Source organism: Stomoxys calcitrans, chromosome 4 (genome assembly GCF_963082655.1).
Source record: "Stomoxys calcitrans chromosome 4, idStoCalc2.1, whole genome shotgun sequence".
NCBI classification, from domain to species: Eukaryota; Metazoa; Arthropoda; class Insecta; order Diptera; family Muscidae; genus Stomoxys; species Stomoxys calcitrans.
Genome location: NC_081555.1, coordinates 50725624 through 50744845, shown reverse-complemented (window position 1 = coordinate 50744845; position 19222 = coordinate 50725624). Strand labels below are relative to the sequence as shown.

The 19222-nt window shown below is 39.1% G+C and overlaps 1 protein-coding gene across 1 annotated transcript; it reads left to right on the top strand.

Moving 5' to 3' along the window:
• Nucleotides 1-15101: 15101 nt before the first annotated feature.
• Nucleotides 15102-16088, top strand: LOC106080835 (antigen 5 like allergen Cul n 1-like). The gene is made up of 3 exons (XM_013242422.2): nucleotides 15102-15305; nucleotides 15366-15760; nucleotides 15833-16088. Exons 1-3 carry the CDS (start codon nucleotides 15180-15182, stop codon nucleotides 16086-16088), a joined length of 777 nt encoding a protein of 258 aa, XP_013097876.2. The 5' UTR covers nucleotides 15102-15179.
• Nucleotides 16089-19222: the final 3134 nt, after the last annotated feature.

Here is a 19222-nt window from a genome sequence, read left to right as displayed (position 1 = left end):
TTCTAGTTATGTATATTGGATAAAACGATTAAATTGCCTCTAAACGTAGAAAAATACTTTGGGATAAATAGTAAACTTTAAATCTCACAGCTTTTTGCAAAATGTGAAATTTATACAAATGTTGTCGATACCGGGCACGTGCCGGCTGCTTTAAAAGTTTAAACCGTCAATTGTTTTCCCGAATCAGAAATATAAGTATGTTGACACTCATCGATTGGTATTGTTATTGTTTACAATCAGAAGCACTTTTCAAAGATTGCAGTTCCTGCTCTCAATGTTGAATCTCTCAGTATAATCTCGTCAGCATAGGGTAGCAACATCTGTTGTAATAGACAAATATATAATAGGTGTCGATCTGTCTTTCTTGTGTTTTTTTCGGGATCTTGCTTAGCGCGAACAGGTTAGCTAAGGTTTAAATAGTATTTTGTAACCGGACTCGTTTGGACATTTTCATCCATAGTGATGCCATAGGAACGAGAGAATAATGGTGAATTCCAGCTCCTTTCTTTGAACCATCCACATCCTCTAATTCTGACAAGTCCTCAAAGAAATGAGAACCTAAAGTGGTACTACTTCGCTTGACAGTCCTTTTTTGACATACACACAGCATCTGCAGAATGCGTTACATGCATTCTTCAGTTATACAATTCCTCTAGATATTTTTGTTGCCCAGCACACAGAATAAGTGAATTTTGGACTATTCGCTAAGAAATCTTCGGCTGTCGACGGCGGTTTTTGAATTCAGCGATTTAATGGCTGCCTAGGTGTCTGAAAAGATATAACAATGTCAGTCTTCATTATGGCATAATATCTTAGCCATACGACAACTTTTGTACGGATCTCAGCTTGATATAAACTACACTGGTCGGGTAAACCTCTCAATGTGACCAGTTCTAGTTCTTCACAGTACACTCTAGACTTTTTTCCGCCTGGTTAACGGAAAAAAGTCTAGGTACCTTCAATTACCAAAGATATTGCATTTGCTATCGGTTCTATCTGGAATAGTGATAAATTCTTTCTATCAGAGATTCGGAACGGATCAGGCGTTATTTTGACGGAGCGGGAGTGGTTTTCAGTCTCAAAATACGCTCCGCTTCGACGAATAATTGGAGAAAACAATTCAAGCCAAATGATTCTTCTTCGAATTTCAATTCCAATGATGCCCTTTAATCTTCCAAATTCGAAAAATTGATGGAGTTACAGCATTTTCGAACTAGAATAATATTTTCGAATTTAAGCGCACTTTACTGTGCGCTCAACTCAAAAAAATGTTGGGCTTGAAAAATTGAAAATTTTCATGGGCTAACCCCTTGCGTGAAAAATGTGTAAAAAAATAAAAGTGATAATCTCAGAAAACAATTCAAACCTAATAATTCTTCTTCAAATTTCAATTCCAATGATGCCCTTTAATCTTCCAAATTCGAAAAATTGATGGAGTTACAGCATTTTCGAACTAGAATAATATTTTTGAATTTAAGTGTACTAAAAACTAGTATTTCGATTTTGAGCTCGTTTTTTGGGAAAATACATGGGGGTTTGCTTCCATGGGCTTTACTGCTGTGCGCTCAACTCAAAAAATTTTTGAGCTTGAAAAATTGAAAATTTTCATGGGCTAACCCCTTGCGTGAAAAATGTGTAAAAAAATAAAAGTGATAATCTTATTTTTTTAATTAAAAAACTTGTTATTTTGGTAAATAAAAGCAAAAATTTAAAATTATTTAATTAACACGAGATACCGAAAATATATTAGAGAACCGATTTCTACCAACTTTTAAAGGTTTCGTCTTAAAGCCAAAATAAGTAAAAACGAGCTAAGTTCTGTGCACTGTTTCTCTTTATAGGCAGAAACTAAAAAGGATGAAGCAACAAACTTCTTGGATTTTTATACCCGCCACCATACGAATAGAGGTATATTCATTTAATCATTCCATTTGCAATGCATCCAAACATCCATTTCTGACCCATATATATATATATATATATATATATATATATATCACCATCATATATAGATCACCATAAAATTCTAAGAAGATTTAACGATGTTCGTGTGTCTGTCCGTCCTTCTGTTGTAATCACGCTATGTCATTCAAAAACTGAGATATTGAGCTAAAGTTTGCGCAGATTCGATTCGATCTCCTTGTTTAGGGTCTTAAGCTTAAAAACCCGCTGTTATTGTCCAAATTCGCTGAAATTAGAAGCCGCTGGTTGCTCTAGGTCCCCCGATAACCGAACGCAATATAGCCCAAATCGGGCCATAATTAGATATAGCTGCCATATAAACCGAGCTATCGATTTTGGATCTTAAGCCCATAACAGGAGCGCTTACCACCCGATTGTATTGAATTTTAAAACATTGAGTTTTATTTGGCCTATCGACATACGGAACGAGTATAGTCTCGGTCGGACAGTCTATAGATATAGTTGGCTGCCTATTAAGGGTCTTAAGCCCATTTATTACCGGTTTTGATTAAAATTAGGAACAGTGAGTTTTATTATGACCGTCGACATCCAAACCGAATATGGTTCAGGTAGCTACATGTTTGGATATAGTTGTTATGTATACTATTTGCTGAATTAAGGTTTTAAGCCCTTAAAAGTCCCATTTATTACACGATTTTGCTGAAATTTGAGACAGTGATTTGGTCTATGGTTCAATATTTTTCAGATCGGGCTACATTTAGATATAGACGCCATACAGCTCGATATGCCCATTTAGGGTCATAATCTCATAAAAAACCGTATTTCTCTATTTCGCTGAAGTTTAGAACAGTGAGTTTGATAAAATTTCCCATTTGGCCGAACTAAATTTGTTTCAGATTAAACCATATTTTGCTATAAATTTCGAACATGGAGTTGCACTATTCCAACCGGTATGCGAACCGCGTACTGTCCATATCAGACCATATTTGTATATAGCTGACAAATGGACCGATCTGTGATCATAAGCCATAAAGTTCTCATTTAGAACCTGATTTCCCTGAAATTTTAAACTGTGACTTAGGCTTCTCGACACCTGAACCGAATATGATCAAAATCGTCATACGTGGACATTTATATATATAGTAATTTTATAATAAAATAGGATAAGAAATAAATCCATGGTGGTGGGTATCCATAGTCAACCACGAGCTTAATGCGTTTTTATACCCTCCACCAGAGGATGGGGATATACTAGTTTCGTCATTCTGTTTGTAACACCTCGAAATATGCGTCTAAGACCCCATAAAGTATATACATTCTTGATCGTCATGTCATTTTAAGTCGATTTAGCCATGTCCGTCCGTCTGTCCGTCCATCCGACCGTCTGTCTGTCGAAGGAGTAAAGCTAGGCGCTTGAAATTTTGCACAAATAGTTTTATGAGTGTAGATCGGTTGGGATTGTAAATGATCCAAATCGGTCCATGTTTTTGATATAGCTGTCTTATAAACCAATCTTGGGTCTTGACTTCTTGAACCTCTAGAGTGCGCAATTCTCGTCCAATTTGACTGACATTTTGCACGTGGTGTTTTGGTATCACTTTCAACAACTGTGGTTAGTATGATTCAAATCGGTTCATAACCTGGTATATCTGCCGTAAAAACCGATCTCGGATCTTGACTTTTTGAGCCGCTGGAGGGCGTAATTCTAATCCGATTTGGCTTTACTATGACTTCCAATAACTGTGCTTAGTATGACGCAAATCGGAACATAAACTGATATAGTTGCCATATAAACCGATCTGGTATCTTGACTTCTTGAGCGTCTAGAGGGAGCAATTCTCATCCGATTTGGCAGAAATTTTGTAAAACGGCTTCTCCCATGACCTTTAACATACGTGTCCAATATGGGCCGAATCGATCAGCTCCCATATAAACCGATCTCCCGATTTTGCTTATTTGCGCCCCGGTAAGGCGCATTTCTTATCAGAATGTACTGAAATATTACACAATGACTTCTACAATGCTCAGCATTCAATTCATTTATGGTCCGATTCGGACTATAACTTGATATAGCTCCAATTGCATAACAGTTCTTATTCATTATTCTTTGTTTGCCTAAAAAGAGATACAGCGCAACGAACTCGACAAATGCGATTCATGGTGGAGGGTATATAAGATTCGGCCCGGCCGAACTTAGCACGCTCTTACTAGTTTACTTGTGGTTTATTATAAATTTGGTTAGGAATTGCTTTCGGTATATGATAAAGAAGCATCGTCGTAAAATCCGTTAATATGGGAACAATAAAGACGGATTCAGACCATACTTGGCATGGATGTTGGAGGTTATAGGAGAAATCATTAGAAGAAATATTTCAGCCAAATTAAATAACAATTGCGCCCTCTAGAGGCTTAGGAAGTAAAATCGGGAAATCGGATTATGTGGGAGTTTTATAAGGTTATACACCGCTGTAGACCGTACTTGGTCTATAGGACCTCTGGGGGTTCAAAGAGTGCAATCGGGAGATCGGTTTATATGGGAGCTATTTACGGTTATGGACCAATTGAAACTATACTTGAAAAGAATGTTGGAGGTCATAAAAGAAACCGGTTTGCGAAATTTCAGCCAATCGGATGACAATTACGCCCTCTAGATGATCAGGAAATCAATACGCTAGATTGGTTTATATGGGCGTTTTATAAAGATATAGTCCGATATAGACGACGACGAAGAAAATAAGAGTTGAACATTGCTTGATGTTGTAAATGGAATGACAAAATTAATGTATGACTTGCCCTAAGACGATGTGCATATAAAGAAAATTGAAAAAAATCTTAAGGATCCCTGCCTTTTATCAAACAGCAGCTCAGGCAATGAGTAATCCACACTGCTTGGAACATTAGGCGTTGTATCAAGGATAACACATTGCCGCTGCATGACCAAAGAGAAAGCTCCCTTAGCCTCACGGTGGTCGAAGTAATTTGCCTAGCCTAGTAGCATTAAATTAGTTGCATCAGATCGTGTCTGAGGCTTCGTATTAAACTGTACATACATGGATGAACTTTTGAAGCGCCTTCCACCAGACTTCAATAACATATTGCATTATATGTCTGATAACTGCAGTACAGGAAATCGAATAATATATGTGGCTTTAGTGGGCCAAAGACCTTAAATCGGCAGATCGGTCTATATGGGAGCTATATCGAGATATAGCCCATCTTCGAAGTTAACCTGCCTATGGACAAAAAGACTTTATTCTTAGGAATTTCTCTTTCACTACCAATTATCACTATTATATTTGTTTAGATTAACCCTATATCGTTAACATTAGTCTGATTTTTTCAAATCATGAATAATATGGATCGAAGAGCAAATAACTTTTTATTTGTCATTAAGACTTCATGTTTTATTGGAGCACATTTAAAAAAAAAATAATTCACATAATGTATATATGTGTTTTAGAAAAAAATTATATCATTTGGTCAAACTGAGTTTTTTTTACAGACGAGTTTTGTTTGCTTAAATTATGAAATAGTATACCTTTTCCATTGACGTAATATTTAAATAGATTAAACAAACAGTTAAATGTTTATAGATTAAAAGAATAAAGCTTCCCAAATATAAAGTTCTTTACTTTCCAATAAATACTTAAGATTTATATACCAGTGGCTACATTTAATTGTAGTGATATGAAGTGAAACAATATGTTAAATCAAATTAAGCCAATTTTGAAATATTTGAAAAAAATAAACATTAACGTATAACGCCAATTATTATACTGCTGCAACTCAAAAACAAAATTATTTTAGTTTTGATTGTGGAAGTTAATGTTTCCAGTGTAAGCACACGTGAGAAGTTGAAAAAATTGTTATCACTTATTGAATTCGAATAATAAGAGTAGTAAGGATATATGCATATACAATAATGCCTTAAATTTGTGAAGTGATGACTTTCTACCTATTCGAATTATTTTTTTCTTTATCAATGAATATAATAAGAAGAATTTGGATAAAATAACTGTGTTTTTTTTTAATACTATACAGTGCAGTGCAATGAAATTTTTATGAAAATTACATCTATCCAGGATGGCGAAGTTCTGGATGAATTAGAAGAAGACTTGTGTAGAACCCGTGTCGTCAGGATTGCCATGATATATTTTTCACAAATGGCCCCCATCGTAGCGCAGAGGTTAGCATGTCCGCCTATGACGCTGAACGCCTTCGAATCCTGGCGAGACCATCAAAAAAAATAAATTAAGCGGTGGTTTTCCCCTCCTAATGCCGGCAATATTTGTGAGGTACTATGCCATGTAAAAGTTTTCTCCAAAGAGGTGTAGCACTGCGGCACGCCGTTCGGAATCGGCTATAAAGGCCCCTTATCATTGAGCTTAAACTTGAATCGGACTGCACTCATTGATATGTGAGAAGTTTGCCCCTGTTCCTTAGTGGAATGTTCATGGGCAAAATTTGCAATTTGCAAGTATGGCCCCCACAGACATCCTCTATTGTGGATGGCATAATAAAATTAGGTTAGGTTAGGTTGAAAAGAGGGTGCAGATATTAATCCGCCCCATGCCACTATCGACGTACACCTAAGCCAGTAATCGGCTTGTTGTGCGCTCTAAAAACTATAAAGTAACCTCTAAAAACAAAATTTTAAGTTAGAACATCCGTGATACTTACAAAATCCTTATTTGTTTTCAAAACCACTCTTTTGCGTTCAAAGGTTCATGTCTGATATTGTGTCTCCACTTAAGTACCGATATCTGTTGGACGTGAAAGCCAGGCAATGGCAAATGAAATGCTCCAACGTTTCATCATCTTCCCCGCATGCTCTACACATGCTATCACCTGCCGCACATTTAACATAAGTGAGCTCGTAGTCCTATGTGTCCCGTTATGATAACAAAAGCTATACTGACCTCCTTCTTGCTTCCTTTCAGTAATAGCCTCGTTTTCTCCCCCTAGGATTTTCGCCGTCCTACCAAGCGTTTCACTGTTACACAATATTGCATGCGCATTCGTCGCCCACTCCCTTAACTCAGACTGCGTCGACCCGAAAGGCTTTGGGTTAACCAAATTTATTGACGGCAATCCTCTGGCTTTCTGGCCCCTTACTCCGTTATGGCCTGGCAACCAAACGATGCGGATTTTGCCATCCTCAGAGAAGGCGTTTATCTCCTTCTTACACTACAAGACTGTTCGTGACCTTACCGTCCTGGTAAATTAAAACCAAATAATTATAAACAACGTACACAAATCTTAATACATTTTATTTGACTTCTATGCCTACACTGGTTTTTCAAATTTTATTTATAAACTTTACAAGTATTTTTACTATTTTCCTCGTATAGCTTTGACAGGTTGGCAAATAATCAGACTTGAACAGAAAACTTTTTGGCGTTTTTTTTGCCCTTCACGGCTTGTTTATCCAGTACTAATATAAACCACATCAAATGTCACTGTTTCTCAGTTCTTGGACTTGATCCAGGATTCACTAATAGAAGGTTAGGTCACATGCAAAAACACAAAGTGGATAGGCCCCATAAACATCATTAAGGATGTCAAATCTGACGATTGAAAATGTCATCATATAGGAGAAAACGTAAACAAAGAATGAATGTAAAAAGAGAACAAGTTGACATCCTCAATGCCAAGTACTGCCAAATATTAAAAAAAAAAAGTATATCGGCTGATCGCTTGGCTTAACCTTATTCAGTGAATCCTGGACTTGATCCGATAAGCATTAAAACTTACAATACGAAGTATTTGCAGGAATTTTATTTCTTTTTTAACAGAAGTAGTTAAAGATATTTATGGCAACCTTATTTCAATAACTGATCTTCAATTTACCGGACGACACCGCCACCCACGTCGAAGATGCAGATTCCTTCTCTAACCATCGCTACTTTAGATTTAGAAAATCACGGCCAGAGCCGAATCCGACAAGCTTCTGTAATAAGACAAAAACCAACTGGCCAAAAATCGGAAGACTTCTCAGAAGAAGACTTCTCTCGAGCGTACTGTGTGAAAGATTAAAACCTAAAATCAATGAGATAATTGGGCCCCATCAATGCGGCTTTAGACCTGGTAAATCCACCCTGGACCAGATATTCACACTGCGCCAAATCCTGGGAAAGACCCGAGAAGGACAAATCAACACCTTCCATCTCTTTGTTGACTACAAAGCCGCCTTCGATACTACTTTACGTTCAAAGGTATTTCAAACCATGTCTGACTTTGGTATCCCTGCAGAGTCTAATTAATTACTAGAGTCTTATTAATTGACTCTGCAATACCAAACAAGGTTTCAGACAAGGAGACAGCCTTTAATATCCTGTTGGAGAAGATTATACGAGATGCAGATGTGAATAGATATGGCACCGACGACATCGATATCATAGGTCGGTCACCGGAAGTAGTTACTGCAGAAGCGAAAGAGAGTCAGTGAAAATGGGTCTGGCAATGAATGGAGATAAGACAAAATGGATAGTTTCAACTCCCAAAAAGCCTTGCACAACCGAGCACATGGGTACTTGTGAAATCAGATGAGGTAGTGCTTGGAGTATTTGAGAGAAAGATTCTTCGTAAAATATATGGACCAGTTTGCGATAATGGAGAATATAGGCGACGATGAACCACGAGCTGTATGACGACGATAGCATAGCATCAAAATACAACGGCTGCGTTGGTTAGGTCATGTTGTCAGAATGGATGAAGAAGCTCCAGCAAAGAAGTCTTTTGAAGGCAAGCACGGTGCTACACGCAAACCGGGAACACAAAAGTCCGATGGAAAGATCAAGTGGTGGGAGACACCTCGAAACTTGGTGTCAGAGATTTTAGAATGAGCGAAGAAGATCGAGGCGCTTGGAACGCTATTCTACGTTCGGCTAGTGGAACAAATATTTTGTCATAGCCAATTAAAGTAATTAAGTCTCAGAAGAAGACTTGGGGAAGATAATTTAGACTGTCCAAACAATGTCAACAGGATAACGACTGCAATAGTGAGATTTTTGGAAGATTTTTGTCCTCTTCGAAAAAGGAAATCAGCCCAAGAGAACCCCTGGATGACCGGAAAACTCGCAGCATGAGGAAAGAGGTTCGCAGACTTTCAACAGAGCACGTCGTAAAAAAACGGAAGTTAATTGGGATGTGTACTAAGCACTGCTTAAGGAATACAATAATTATGCCTCTTAAATGAAAAAGTTTCTCTTAAATACCCCAAACTGAAAGAGACGACAGAAGACATGTTGAGGCTTTGGATGACAACCCAGTTTTCACTGGATACGACGAAACTCACGGAGACACCGGAGGTTAATCGAATTCTAATCATTACGGATATAAAGGTAAAGGAAGCCTTGAGGAGCTTCCAACCATTTAAGTAACCCGGACCTTATGGAATATTTCCGGCGTTTATAAAGAAGGACTATCTGGCGCCCCATCTGGTCTTTATTTTTATAGCGTGCCTAGTACTTGCATATACTCCGAAAGCCTGGCAGGAGGCAAGGGTGGTATTTACACCCAAGCTCGGCAAAGCGAATTATGCGACACCAAAGGCCTACAGATCTATAAGCCTTACGTCCTTTCTACTCAAAACCATGGAACGCATTGTGGATACCAAGATAATGAATGGGACATCCAGCGAAGTGCTCAAATAAAAACAGCATGCCTATGTCAAGAGAAAGTCGGCGGCCCTGCCCGAGGTTGTGTATAAATAGAAGAATCGATGCAAAGAAGTACACATTGGCGGCATGCATTTACATCGAGGAGGCTTTTAACAATATGCGGACCGACACATTGAGCCAATCCTTAGACCAGTACCGAGTGGGTCGGGTCCTTAGAGACTGGATAAACCATACGCTAAGGAACAGATTGATAAATTGTGGGGCCCATGACATAAGTATAAGCAAGAAAGTGGCAGGTGGCATTTTATCGCCACTCCTATGGTTGGCCATACTAAATAACCTAATACGGATGCTGACTTAAATGGATTTGAACCCGCCTGCTACATAGACGATGTTATAATACTTCTAAGGGATAAGAACCCGAATCAACTATGTAGAAGGGCCGATGCCATACGACTGGGTAGACCCATTGGTCTCAACGTTAACCCAGGGGTCTCAATGTTTACTCAGAGAGGACTGAAGTCTGCCTGTTCTCGAGGAAGACGAAAGTGGCTCAATTTGACGCACCATGTTTCCTCAATAGAATGATCTCGACAAGGTCAAATTCTTGGAGTGATCTTGGGCAGGAACCGGATCTGGAAGTGTTACATATAGGAGCGTACTCAGAATGCTCACATATGTTGGGCACAATGGGATCTGAATCTGAATTAGACCAATATTTATTTACGCCTCAGTAGTTTGGTGGACTGCCATGGAGAAAAAGTGCAACGCAAGGATAATACAATAGGTTCAGAGAACATCAACCCTACTAGGACACTGGAGACTATTCTAGATATCCGACCCATAGACATACAGATTTAGTGTGAGGCAGCCACTGCGGCTATGAGACTTCAGGCGACGGGAGGATGGATAGAGGATAGGAGCAGATCACACCATCGCAGTATTATCGAGGCGACGATAGGAAACCTGGATGGATTAGAAGATGTTTCCGATCAGATACCTGAGATAATACTTGAGGTCGAGTGCGAGACGCTGCTGCCAGATGCACAGGCTTGGATTGACGGAACTCTGGTATTGCCATTTGGAAGATCATGCTACACAGATGCATCCAAGCTAGAGAGAGTGGGCCTAGGTGTCTGCATTGAGAATCCAGGGACTAAGATCTGTTTTCGATTGCCAGATCATGATACAGTCGTGAGATCGGTGCGATCAGGGAATGTGGAGGTGGTGTGCTGTAAACGTCAAGTGTAAATATCTTTACGGATAGTAAATTGCCCATCAGGGCAATAGCAACCAAGACGGTAAGGTCACGTGCAGATTGACGAAAATGGGGAGATCCGGATCGTGAAAAGACGAGACTATTACTGGAAATAAGTAAGAAGGAGATCGGTACAACTTTCGGTATCATATCGGGACGCATAGGACTGGCAACTCACTTATGCAAAATCGGTGCGGCAAGTGAAAGCATGTGGGAAGATGATGAGACGTTGGAGCATTTCCTATGTCATTTCCCGGCTTTCGCGGCTAACATACACCAGCACTTGGGTGGGGACAAAATACCAGACATGAATCAACTTAGGGGGTGATATGGAAAACAATTACTTCTTCCCTTTCTCGCTTTATTCCCTTTTTACACGGTTAATAAAAAGAGTCCACATGTTTGTAAAGTAAAGAAAATTTATCCGTGCGGAATTTTCATTCATAAGATTTTGAATGCTGTTCCGCTTTCGGAAAAGGCGATGAATTGTTTAACGAGCGAAATTTGACAGTAATTATTTGTTTTAATTTCTACACCAAAATACGTTTTTATACCCTCCACCATAGGATGGGGGTATATATACTAATTTCGTCATTCTGTTTGTAACTCCTCGAAATATTCGTCTAAGACCCTATGACATTTTAAGTCGATCTAGCCATGTCCGTCTGTCCGTCCGCCAATGGGCCAAATCGACATGACATTTTAAGTCGATCTAGCCATGTCCGTCTGTCCGTCCACCAATGGGCCAAATCGGTCCATGTTTTGATATAGATGCCATATGAACCGATCTTGGATCTTGACTTCCTCAGCCCCTAAAGGGCGCAATTCTTATCCGATTTGGCTAAAATTTGGCATGACGGTATGACTTCAAACAACTGTGCTAAGTATGGCGGCAATCGGTTCATAATCTAATATAGCTGTCATATAAACCGATCTGGGGTCGTGACTTCTTGAGCCTCTAGATGGCGTAATTATTAATTGGCTGAAATTTAAAACAATGGATTTTCCCATAACCTTCAATAAACGTATCAAATATGGTCCGAATCCGTCGGTTCATAATCTGCTATAGCTGTCATATAAACCGATCTGGGGTCGTGACTTCTTGAGCCTCTAGAGGACGCAATTACTATCCGGTTTGGCTGAAATTTAAAATGACGTGTATTGTTATGACTTCCAACAACTGTGCTAAGTGTGGTATAAATCGATCCATAACCTGATATAGCCTGATACAGCTCCCATACAAACCGATCCCCTATATTACTTCATGAGCCTCTAGAGGGCGTAATTCCTATCCGATTTAGCTAAAATTTGGTAAGACGTGTTTTGTTATGACTTCCAACAACTTTACTAAGTATGGTTCAAATTGGTCCATAACCTGATATAGCTGTCATATAAACGGATCTGGGATCTTGACTTCTTGAGCCTCTAGAGGGCACATTTATTATCCGATTGGCTGAAATTTTGTACAACGGTTTCTCCCAACGTACGTGTCAAATATGGTCTGAATCGGTCTGTAGCCAGCAACAGCATCGTTCTAAAGCCTGAAACAGCACAACAGATATACCGGGAAGAGACCTCGACAAATTCGATCCATGGTGGAGGGTATATAAGATTCGGCCCGGCCGCACATTCCTTTAGAACATACCTTCCCTTTTTAAATGTTGTTTTCAAATTTCTTTAATATTGAGATTCCTTTGCAGGATATGGTCCGGCTTTAGACCATTGTTTAATGATTTCTATTCAAAGAATAGTATAACAAAAAACATTTAATTTGGAACATAAAATGTAATTAATATGCGTTAATTTTTTGAAGAATCCATTTTGATTCGTAAAGCTGCTTTCACACAATATGTTTTTGTCTTATGGCAAGTCAAATACTGCATTTGTTGAAGTTGCACACATAATGTGATACAAAGGAAACTAAAATATGACAAGCACATTGGAGCGTGCTCTATTTCTTCTGACAAAAACATAAAGATCGGTTGTTTTTTGTTGTATTGGGTTGCCCAAAAAGTAATTGCGGATTTTTTAAAAGAAAGTAATGCATTTTTAATAAAACTTAGAATGAACTTTAATCAAATATACTTTTTTTACACTTTTTTTCTAAAGCAAGCTAAAAGTAACAGCTGATAACTGACAGAAGAAAGAATGCAATTACAGAGTCACAAGCTGTGAAAAAATTTGTCAACGCCGACTATATGAAAAATCCGCAATTACTTTTTGGGCAACCCAAATCGGACGAAATCAATCCCAAAATAAATTGTTTTCACAACTTTATGATTTAACCAGGTTTCTCACAACTCAAACAATTTCAACGCATAAAAAATCGGAACTTGTTTACATTTGTAGGTTAGGTTAGCTTAGGTTTAAGTGGCAATCTGCAATGGACGTTTTCGTCCATTGTGATACTATAGGAACAGAAGAAGGAAGATGCCTTCTAGTTCCTACCGTTGAACCATCCAGATCGCTTTAAAAAATCCCAATAAATTGCGAATGTTCACATCCGCTTAATCAGACAGATTCTCAAAGAAACGAGAACCTAAAGTCGAACTCCTTCCAACTGATAGTGCGTGACACACACACAGAAGGTGTTCCATAGCCTCTTCTTCCTCGATGTCCCTACAGCTTCTGCAAAAGTCGTTGCTGGCAACCTTTAGTCTGTCAGCATGTTTTCCGCAGGGGATTTCCCCTATATATGCAGTGAATTGCGTTGGCAATTAGGAAAGTAAAGGGTTGGAGAGGGGAAAGAGGGAGTAGTGTTTATTGATATTCGTCTTAAATTTCTGAACGTCAATGTCGGTGGGAAAGACATTAGCCGGAAGTCGATTCCACATATGAATGGTTTGGGCGAATAATGAATTTTCTCGGTAATGCATAGTTCGGTCGACGGGCCAATCAATTCCAAACGGATGTGAGTTTCTGGCAAGTCTTGTATTCCTGGTGAACATCCTAACGTCAGGGATAAGAAGGCGAATATCCCTGGAACACACGTCATGAAAATAACGATAGCGCAATACAACGCTACCCACATTCCGACGATGTTCAAGAGAAGCAATAGAGTTGGATACCCTACTGTCCCCAATCAACACCATCAATATTTCCGCTTAAGAAAGCCCAAACACTTGAATGCTTCTTTCGACACTTCGAATATGTGTTTTGACCATTGTATCTTCATGCACAGAACATCAAGAGCATCTGATTGTTCAGTATCTATACCGTCGATAGATATCGACGGTATAGATACTAGATATTGTCGAATGAATATGAATGACACAGACTACTGTCATCGGCAAATGAGTGGACTGGATTCGAAGTCTGACCCAATAGATCGCCAATGAAAATAAGAAAAAGGGAAGGGGAAAGGACAGAGCCTTGTGGCACACCTGCGGTCAATGTATGCTCATCGGATGAGAACCCATCTACAACAACTCGTATAGTGAGATCTCTGAGAAAACTCGATATAAATCTAACGAAGTTATTACCAACTCCAAAAGCGACGTACACAACGACTGAGACGTCTGTTCCAGCCAATGACAGCAAAGCAGTAGACCTCCTCAAGTCTAGATGAGGCCTCATAGTTTTTGAATGCTCACAGCCCCCTCTATGTGACCATCTATTATTCGTTGCCCTTCGGGCCTGGTCCTGAAAACTTAGCTTACATATCGCTAGAGGCATACCAACTGTTGGCAGTGCCTCTGGAGCGTGTAAGGTAGTTCCTAGTCTCGCAAACTGGTCTGCTTTACCATTCCGTGGGATATCTCTGTGGCCCGGCACCCAGAACAGGTGAATTTGTAGATTATGTCATATGAAAATAACATATGCAAAAAACATATGCGTGTTGGCAAAAGTGATGAATCGTATGTTAATTAACAATTTTGACATACATGATGATTTTCATATGGATAGAAAAAGTGATATGTCATAAGACAAAAAACATATAGTGTGATAGCAGCTTAGTCAGGTTGTATTTTATCCCTCGGCGACCTATTTCTTTGGAGTTGTTTAAAAACAAAAATGTTGTTAGTGATCTACAATGCAAATAAATTTAGAATTACTCTTCAATTTGAAATATGGTTTTTGAAGAAAGGCAAATTTAGCAACCCAGTACCCTACCTATTCAATTACTAGATCAAACCCACAAGACTTTGTATGTATAAAGTTGACATGAGGTTAATAAATATTTATACAATAAAACACATTTTCGCTCAGTTATAAAGATAAAACAGCATTTCAATCTAAGACAGACCTTTTCATAATGTATAACATCAATGATTTGTGACATGTAGACTGTAGTCGTGAGTGGGAGGCATCAGTGTTCAGACAGCTATTTTTTCTTCTTTATTTCTTCTTTACGACGACATCTATTGGGAGTGGAAATGAACTTGCTCCAGTTGATACTATTCACGGTCCTGTGTATTAGCGGCTACGTTACGGCTACAAATTACTGCTCGAGTACCATTTGTAGTGGTGGCAAAACCCACATAGCCTGTGGTCATAACGGCGTATGTAGGACCAAGTTTCCCGCGAATATTCTTAACTCTTGTGTTATCATTTCTTTTCAGAGATTTGATGCCACATGTCCGGCCAACGCAGCCATGATAAACTTTAACGCCACTTTTAGAGCCAACATTGTAAATAGGCATAATACGAAGAGAAACTTAATTGCAGGTGGTACTGTGGCCAATCACAAGGCAGCCTGCCGCATGGCAAGCATGCAATGGACTGCAGAACTGGCCAAACTGGCAGCTTTGAATGTGCGCCAGTGCATAATGAATCATGACGCCTGCCGAAATACAGATGATTTCAAATATTCTGGCCAGAATTTGGCCCGCATTCCATTCTGGGGAAAAGTGAACACAAGGAAAATGTTATTCACCGCTATAGATCTGTGGTACAGCGAGGTCAAAAATAGTAAAATGTCCAACATCAATAAATTTCCGGCTACCTATGATCACACGTAAGCTGAAATGTCGATTTTGATTATTTTTAGAGACATACCATTCTGCTTTTTATTATTCTTTAACTTTAGCAAGGAAATTGGCCATTTTACGGTTATGGTGGCTGAACGCAATATTCGAGTGGGCTGTGCCGCAGCCACATATAAAAAACAAGGAGACACATCGAAAACATTTTTAATGGCCTGTAACTATGCCACCACAAACATGATAGATAGGCCCATTTATGCCAGTTGTGCGAGACCCGCGGCTAAATGTAAAAAGGGCAAGAATGTGAAATTCCCAAATTTGTGCAAGGTCGCCGAAGTATACGATGTTAATACATGGTGAACATATTAAATAATTTTAATTAAAAATTAAAATAAAGAGCATCTCCTGTTAATTTTTGAACTTAGATCACGTCGCGAATACGTGGACTCGTAACCCAAGGAAACAAATGCACGTTTTGATGACTAGAGTTCAGTATTTTATGCAAAAAAAGTCAGCAACTCCGTGCTACTTACAAAGTCCTTAATTGTTTTTGATACCACGCCCCTCAGTTGGTTCATGTTTGGCATTGTGTTCCCACCTATGTGCCGGTGTCTGTTAGCGGCAAAAGCCGGGCAACGATATAGGAAATGCCCCATCGTCTCATCATCTTCGCCACATGTCCTACACATGTAATGACCTGCCGCACCTATTTTGCCTAAGTGAGCTCGTAGTTCCATTTGTCCCGGTATGATACCGAAAGCTATGCTGACCTGCTTCTTACTTCTTTTCAGTAGGTTAGGTTAGATTAAAATGGAGGTCTACCATCAGCCTCACTTAGACATTTTCGTCCATTGTGATACCACAGGAACAGAAGAAGGAAGATACCTTCTATTTCCTACTGTTGAACCACACACACACAGCATACGTTCTATAGCCTATTCTTCCTCGACGTCCTCCCAGCCTTGGCAAAAGCCGTTACTGGCAACCTTCAGTCTGTCAGCATGTTTTTCGATCAGACAGTGACCAGTCATGACTGAGACGTCTGTTGAGCTGTTCTTCTGTCAATGGCAAAGCGGTGGACCTGTGCAAGTCTAGATTAGGCCACACAATTTTGGGCCCGATCCTGAAGACTTAGATTACATGTGGCTAAAGAAAGATTCCCCTATCATGTGTAAGGTAGTTCATAGTCTAGTGAAATGGAGGTTATGTTATTTCGCTTCGCATGAATAATAGGACTTTTTTTTTGGAAAAAAAAATGTAAATCAGTCAAGGATAGATACGATAGTGTTATCCATTAGGCGGTATATGATCTGTACCAGCTTCCAGTGTAGCCGCAGATCTACAGCCAAGGAGCCAAGGATCAGGCTCAGAATGGACTTCAAAGACCTAAAAACTGCGTTGGTGATATCAGGTCGTAGCATTCTGTCTGCTACTGACACCTCGACTGGTAAAGAGTCTGCGCCACAGACGACTGGCCAGCATGGACTTTTGAAGAAGACGACTGGTAGGAGTCTTAAGGACAAGGCCGAACCTATTTTATTTTCTCATGCTTATAATATGCGTAGGCCATCGGCCTTCCCTGGCAAACCAATGCACTCTTTAAGAGGTGGGAACAATAAAAATCAGTTTCAATTGCGAAATTAATTGAACCAATTAATTTCTTAATTGAAACTGCTTCAATCACGAAAATAATAATATCAAGCACCGTTTTTGAAAAGGTTGATTGCAAAATATTTCAAATAAAAAATTTACATATTCATTAAAAAAAATTATTGAAATTTCCAATTAATTTTTTATTGACTCAATTAAAGAAATTATTGAATTTTTTGAAATTTTCAATTCATTTTTTTATTGATCCAATTAAAAAATGATTGAAATTTTCGAAGTATCCCATTAATATTTTAATTGGATCAATTAATAATGTCAAAGTGCGCTGCTTAGGGCGCCCCCTCGATTGGTGCAACATGGTTCACATATGTAAATCTCCTGGAAAACGAATTTGAGGTTTATGTTTGGGTCCATGATGACTCCCTAGAAACAAAACACCTCCGGGGATTTTTCCAAAAATGCTAAGGAAAATATTGTGGGGCTGGTTTAGTCTAGCTAACGACATAGACTAACAGTAATTATTTTTTTATTACAGTAACTTTATAAATTACATGTATTGGGGAAGACCCCCACTGTAAAACATTTATCTAGAATCTTATATATTAAATTCAATTTGTGTTTGTTTGTCGGTTTGTTTGTTTGTTCCGTATAGGCTGAACCGATTTCCTTGAAATTTTCACAGACTGTGTAGTTTGGCATGGAAGGAAACATAGGCTTTATAATTTTTTGATATCGGGAGGGGACGGACTCTCCCCCTTACCACAAAAGTACCACCCAAAAATACCCCAAAACCCCTTAAAATAGGTATATTTGACGATCATGACAACATGGGACTCAAGTGGAAGGTATTCGGGAGTTGATTAGGAATCAGGTCCGGAAGTAGGAATATTCTTTATAATTTATTAATAACGGAAGGGGGCGGACCCTCCACCGATACCCCAAAAACATCACCCAAAATCAAAAGTGGACCGATAAGGACAAAATGAAAAGTATGCGGGAGTAGATAACGAATCTGGCATACAAATTCATGTCGAAGTATAGGGGGTCAACACCCCAACAAAAAAAGCCCGAAATGGGCGCGGATATATGGGACTGAAAAACGGCAGAACCGATTTTCGCCTATTGTTTAGGTTGGTCTGGAAGGAAACATAGGCTATATAATTTTTCGGTATCAGAAGGGGGACGCACCCTCCCCCTTATGCCGAAAGCATAACCCAAAATCAAAAGTGGACCAATCGGGACAAGGTATTGGAGAGTAGAATACGAATATGGTATTAAAATTTGAGTCTAAGTACCCATCGGGCCGCCCCCACCCCAAAACTCTACCAAACAGACATACTGGACGTTCATTTCAATATGGGGCTCAAATGAAAGGTATTCGGGAGTAGATTTCGAATCTGGCATACAAAATCTGATAGAAGTATAAGGGGTTACGCCACCCCTCAAAAGCGACACTATATGATACTTGGCTGAACCGATTTTCTTAAAATTTTCATAGATTGTGTACGTTTGTCTGTAAGGAAACATAAGCTATATAATTTTTAGATATGGGTGGTGGCGGACCCTCCCCCTTTCCCCAAAAACGCCAACTTTATCCGAAAGTGGTCCGGTGGGCACAATAAGGGTATCAAATGAAAGGTATTGGAGACCAGAAAACGAATATGGTATTAAAATTTGGGTCGAAGTTTTCCAAAATCTTCCAAAACTTTCTTAAACTTAAAACTTAACTTTCTTAACATTGCACGCATTTTGATAATAAAATTCAATAACTTGCAAGAGTTGTTCGTTTGTAAGACGATTCATGCTTAAATTATAGACCGAACTGAAGATGTTTGACAGTGAAACAAAACACGAAACGTGCGTGAACTGTTTAAATCAGTGTTGCC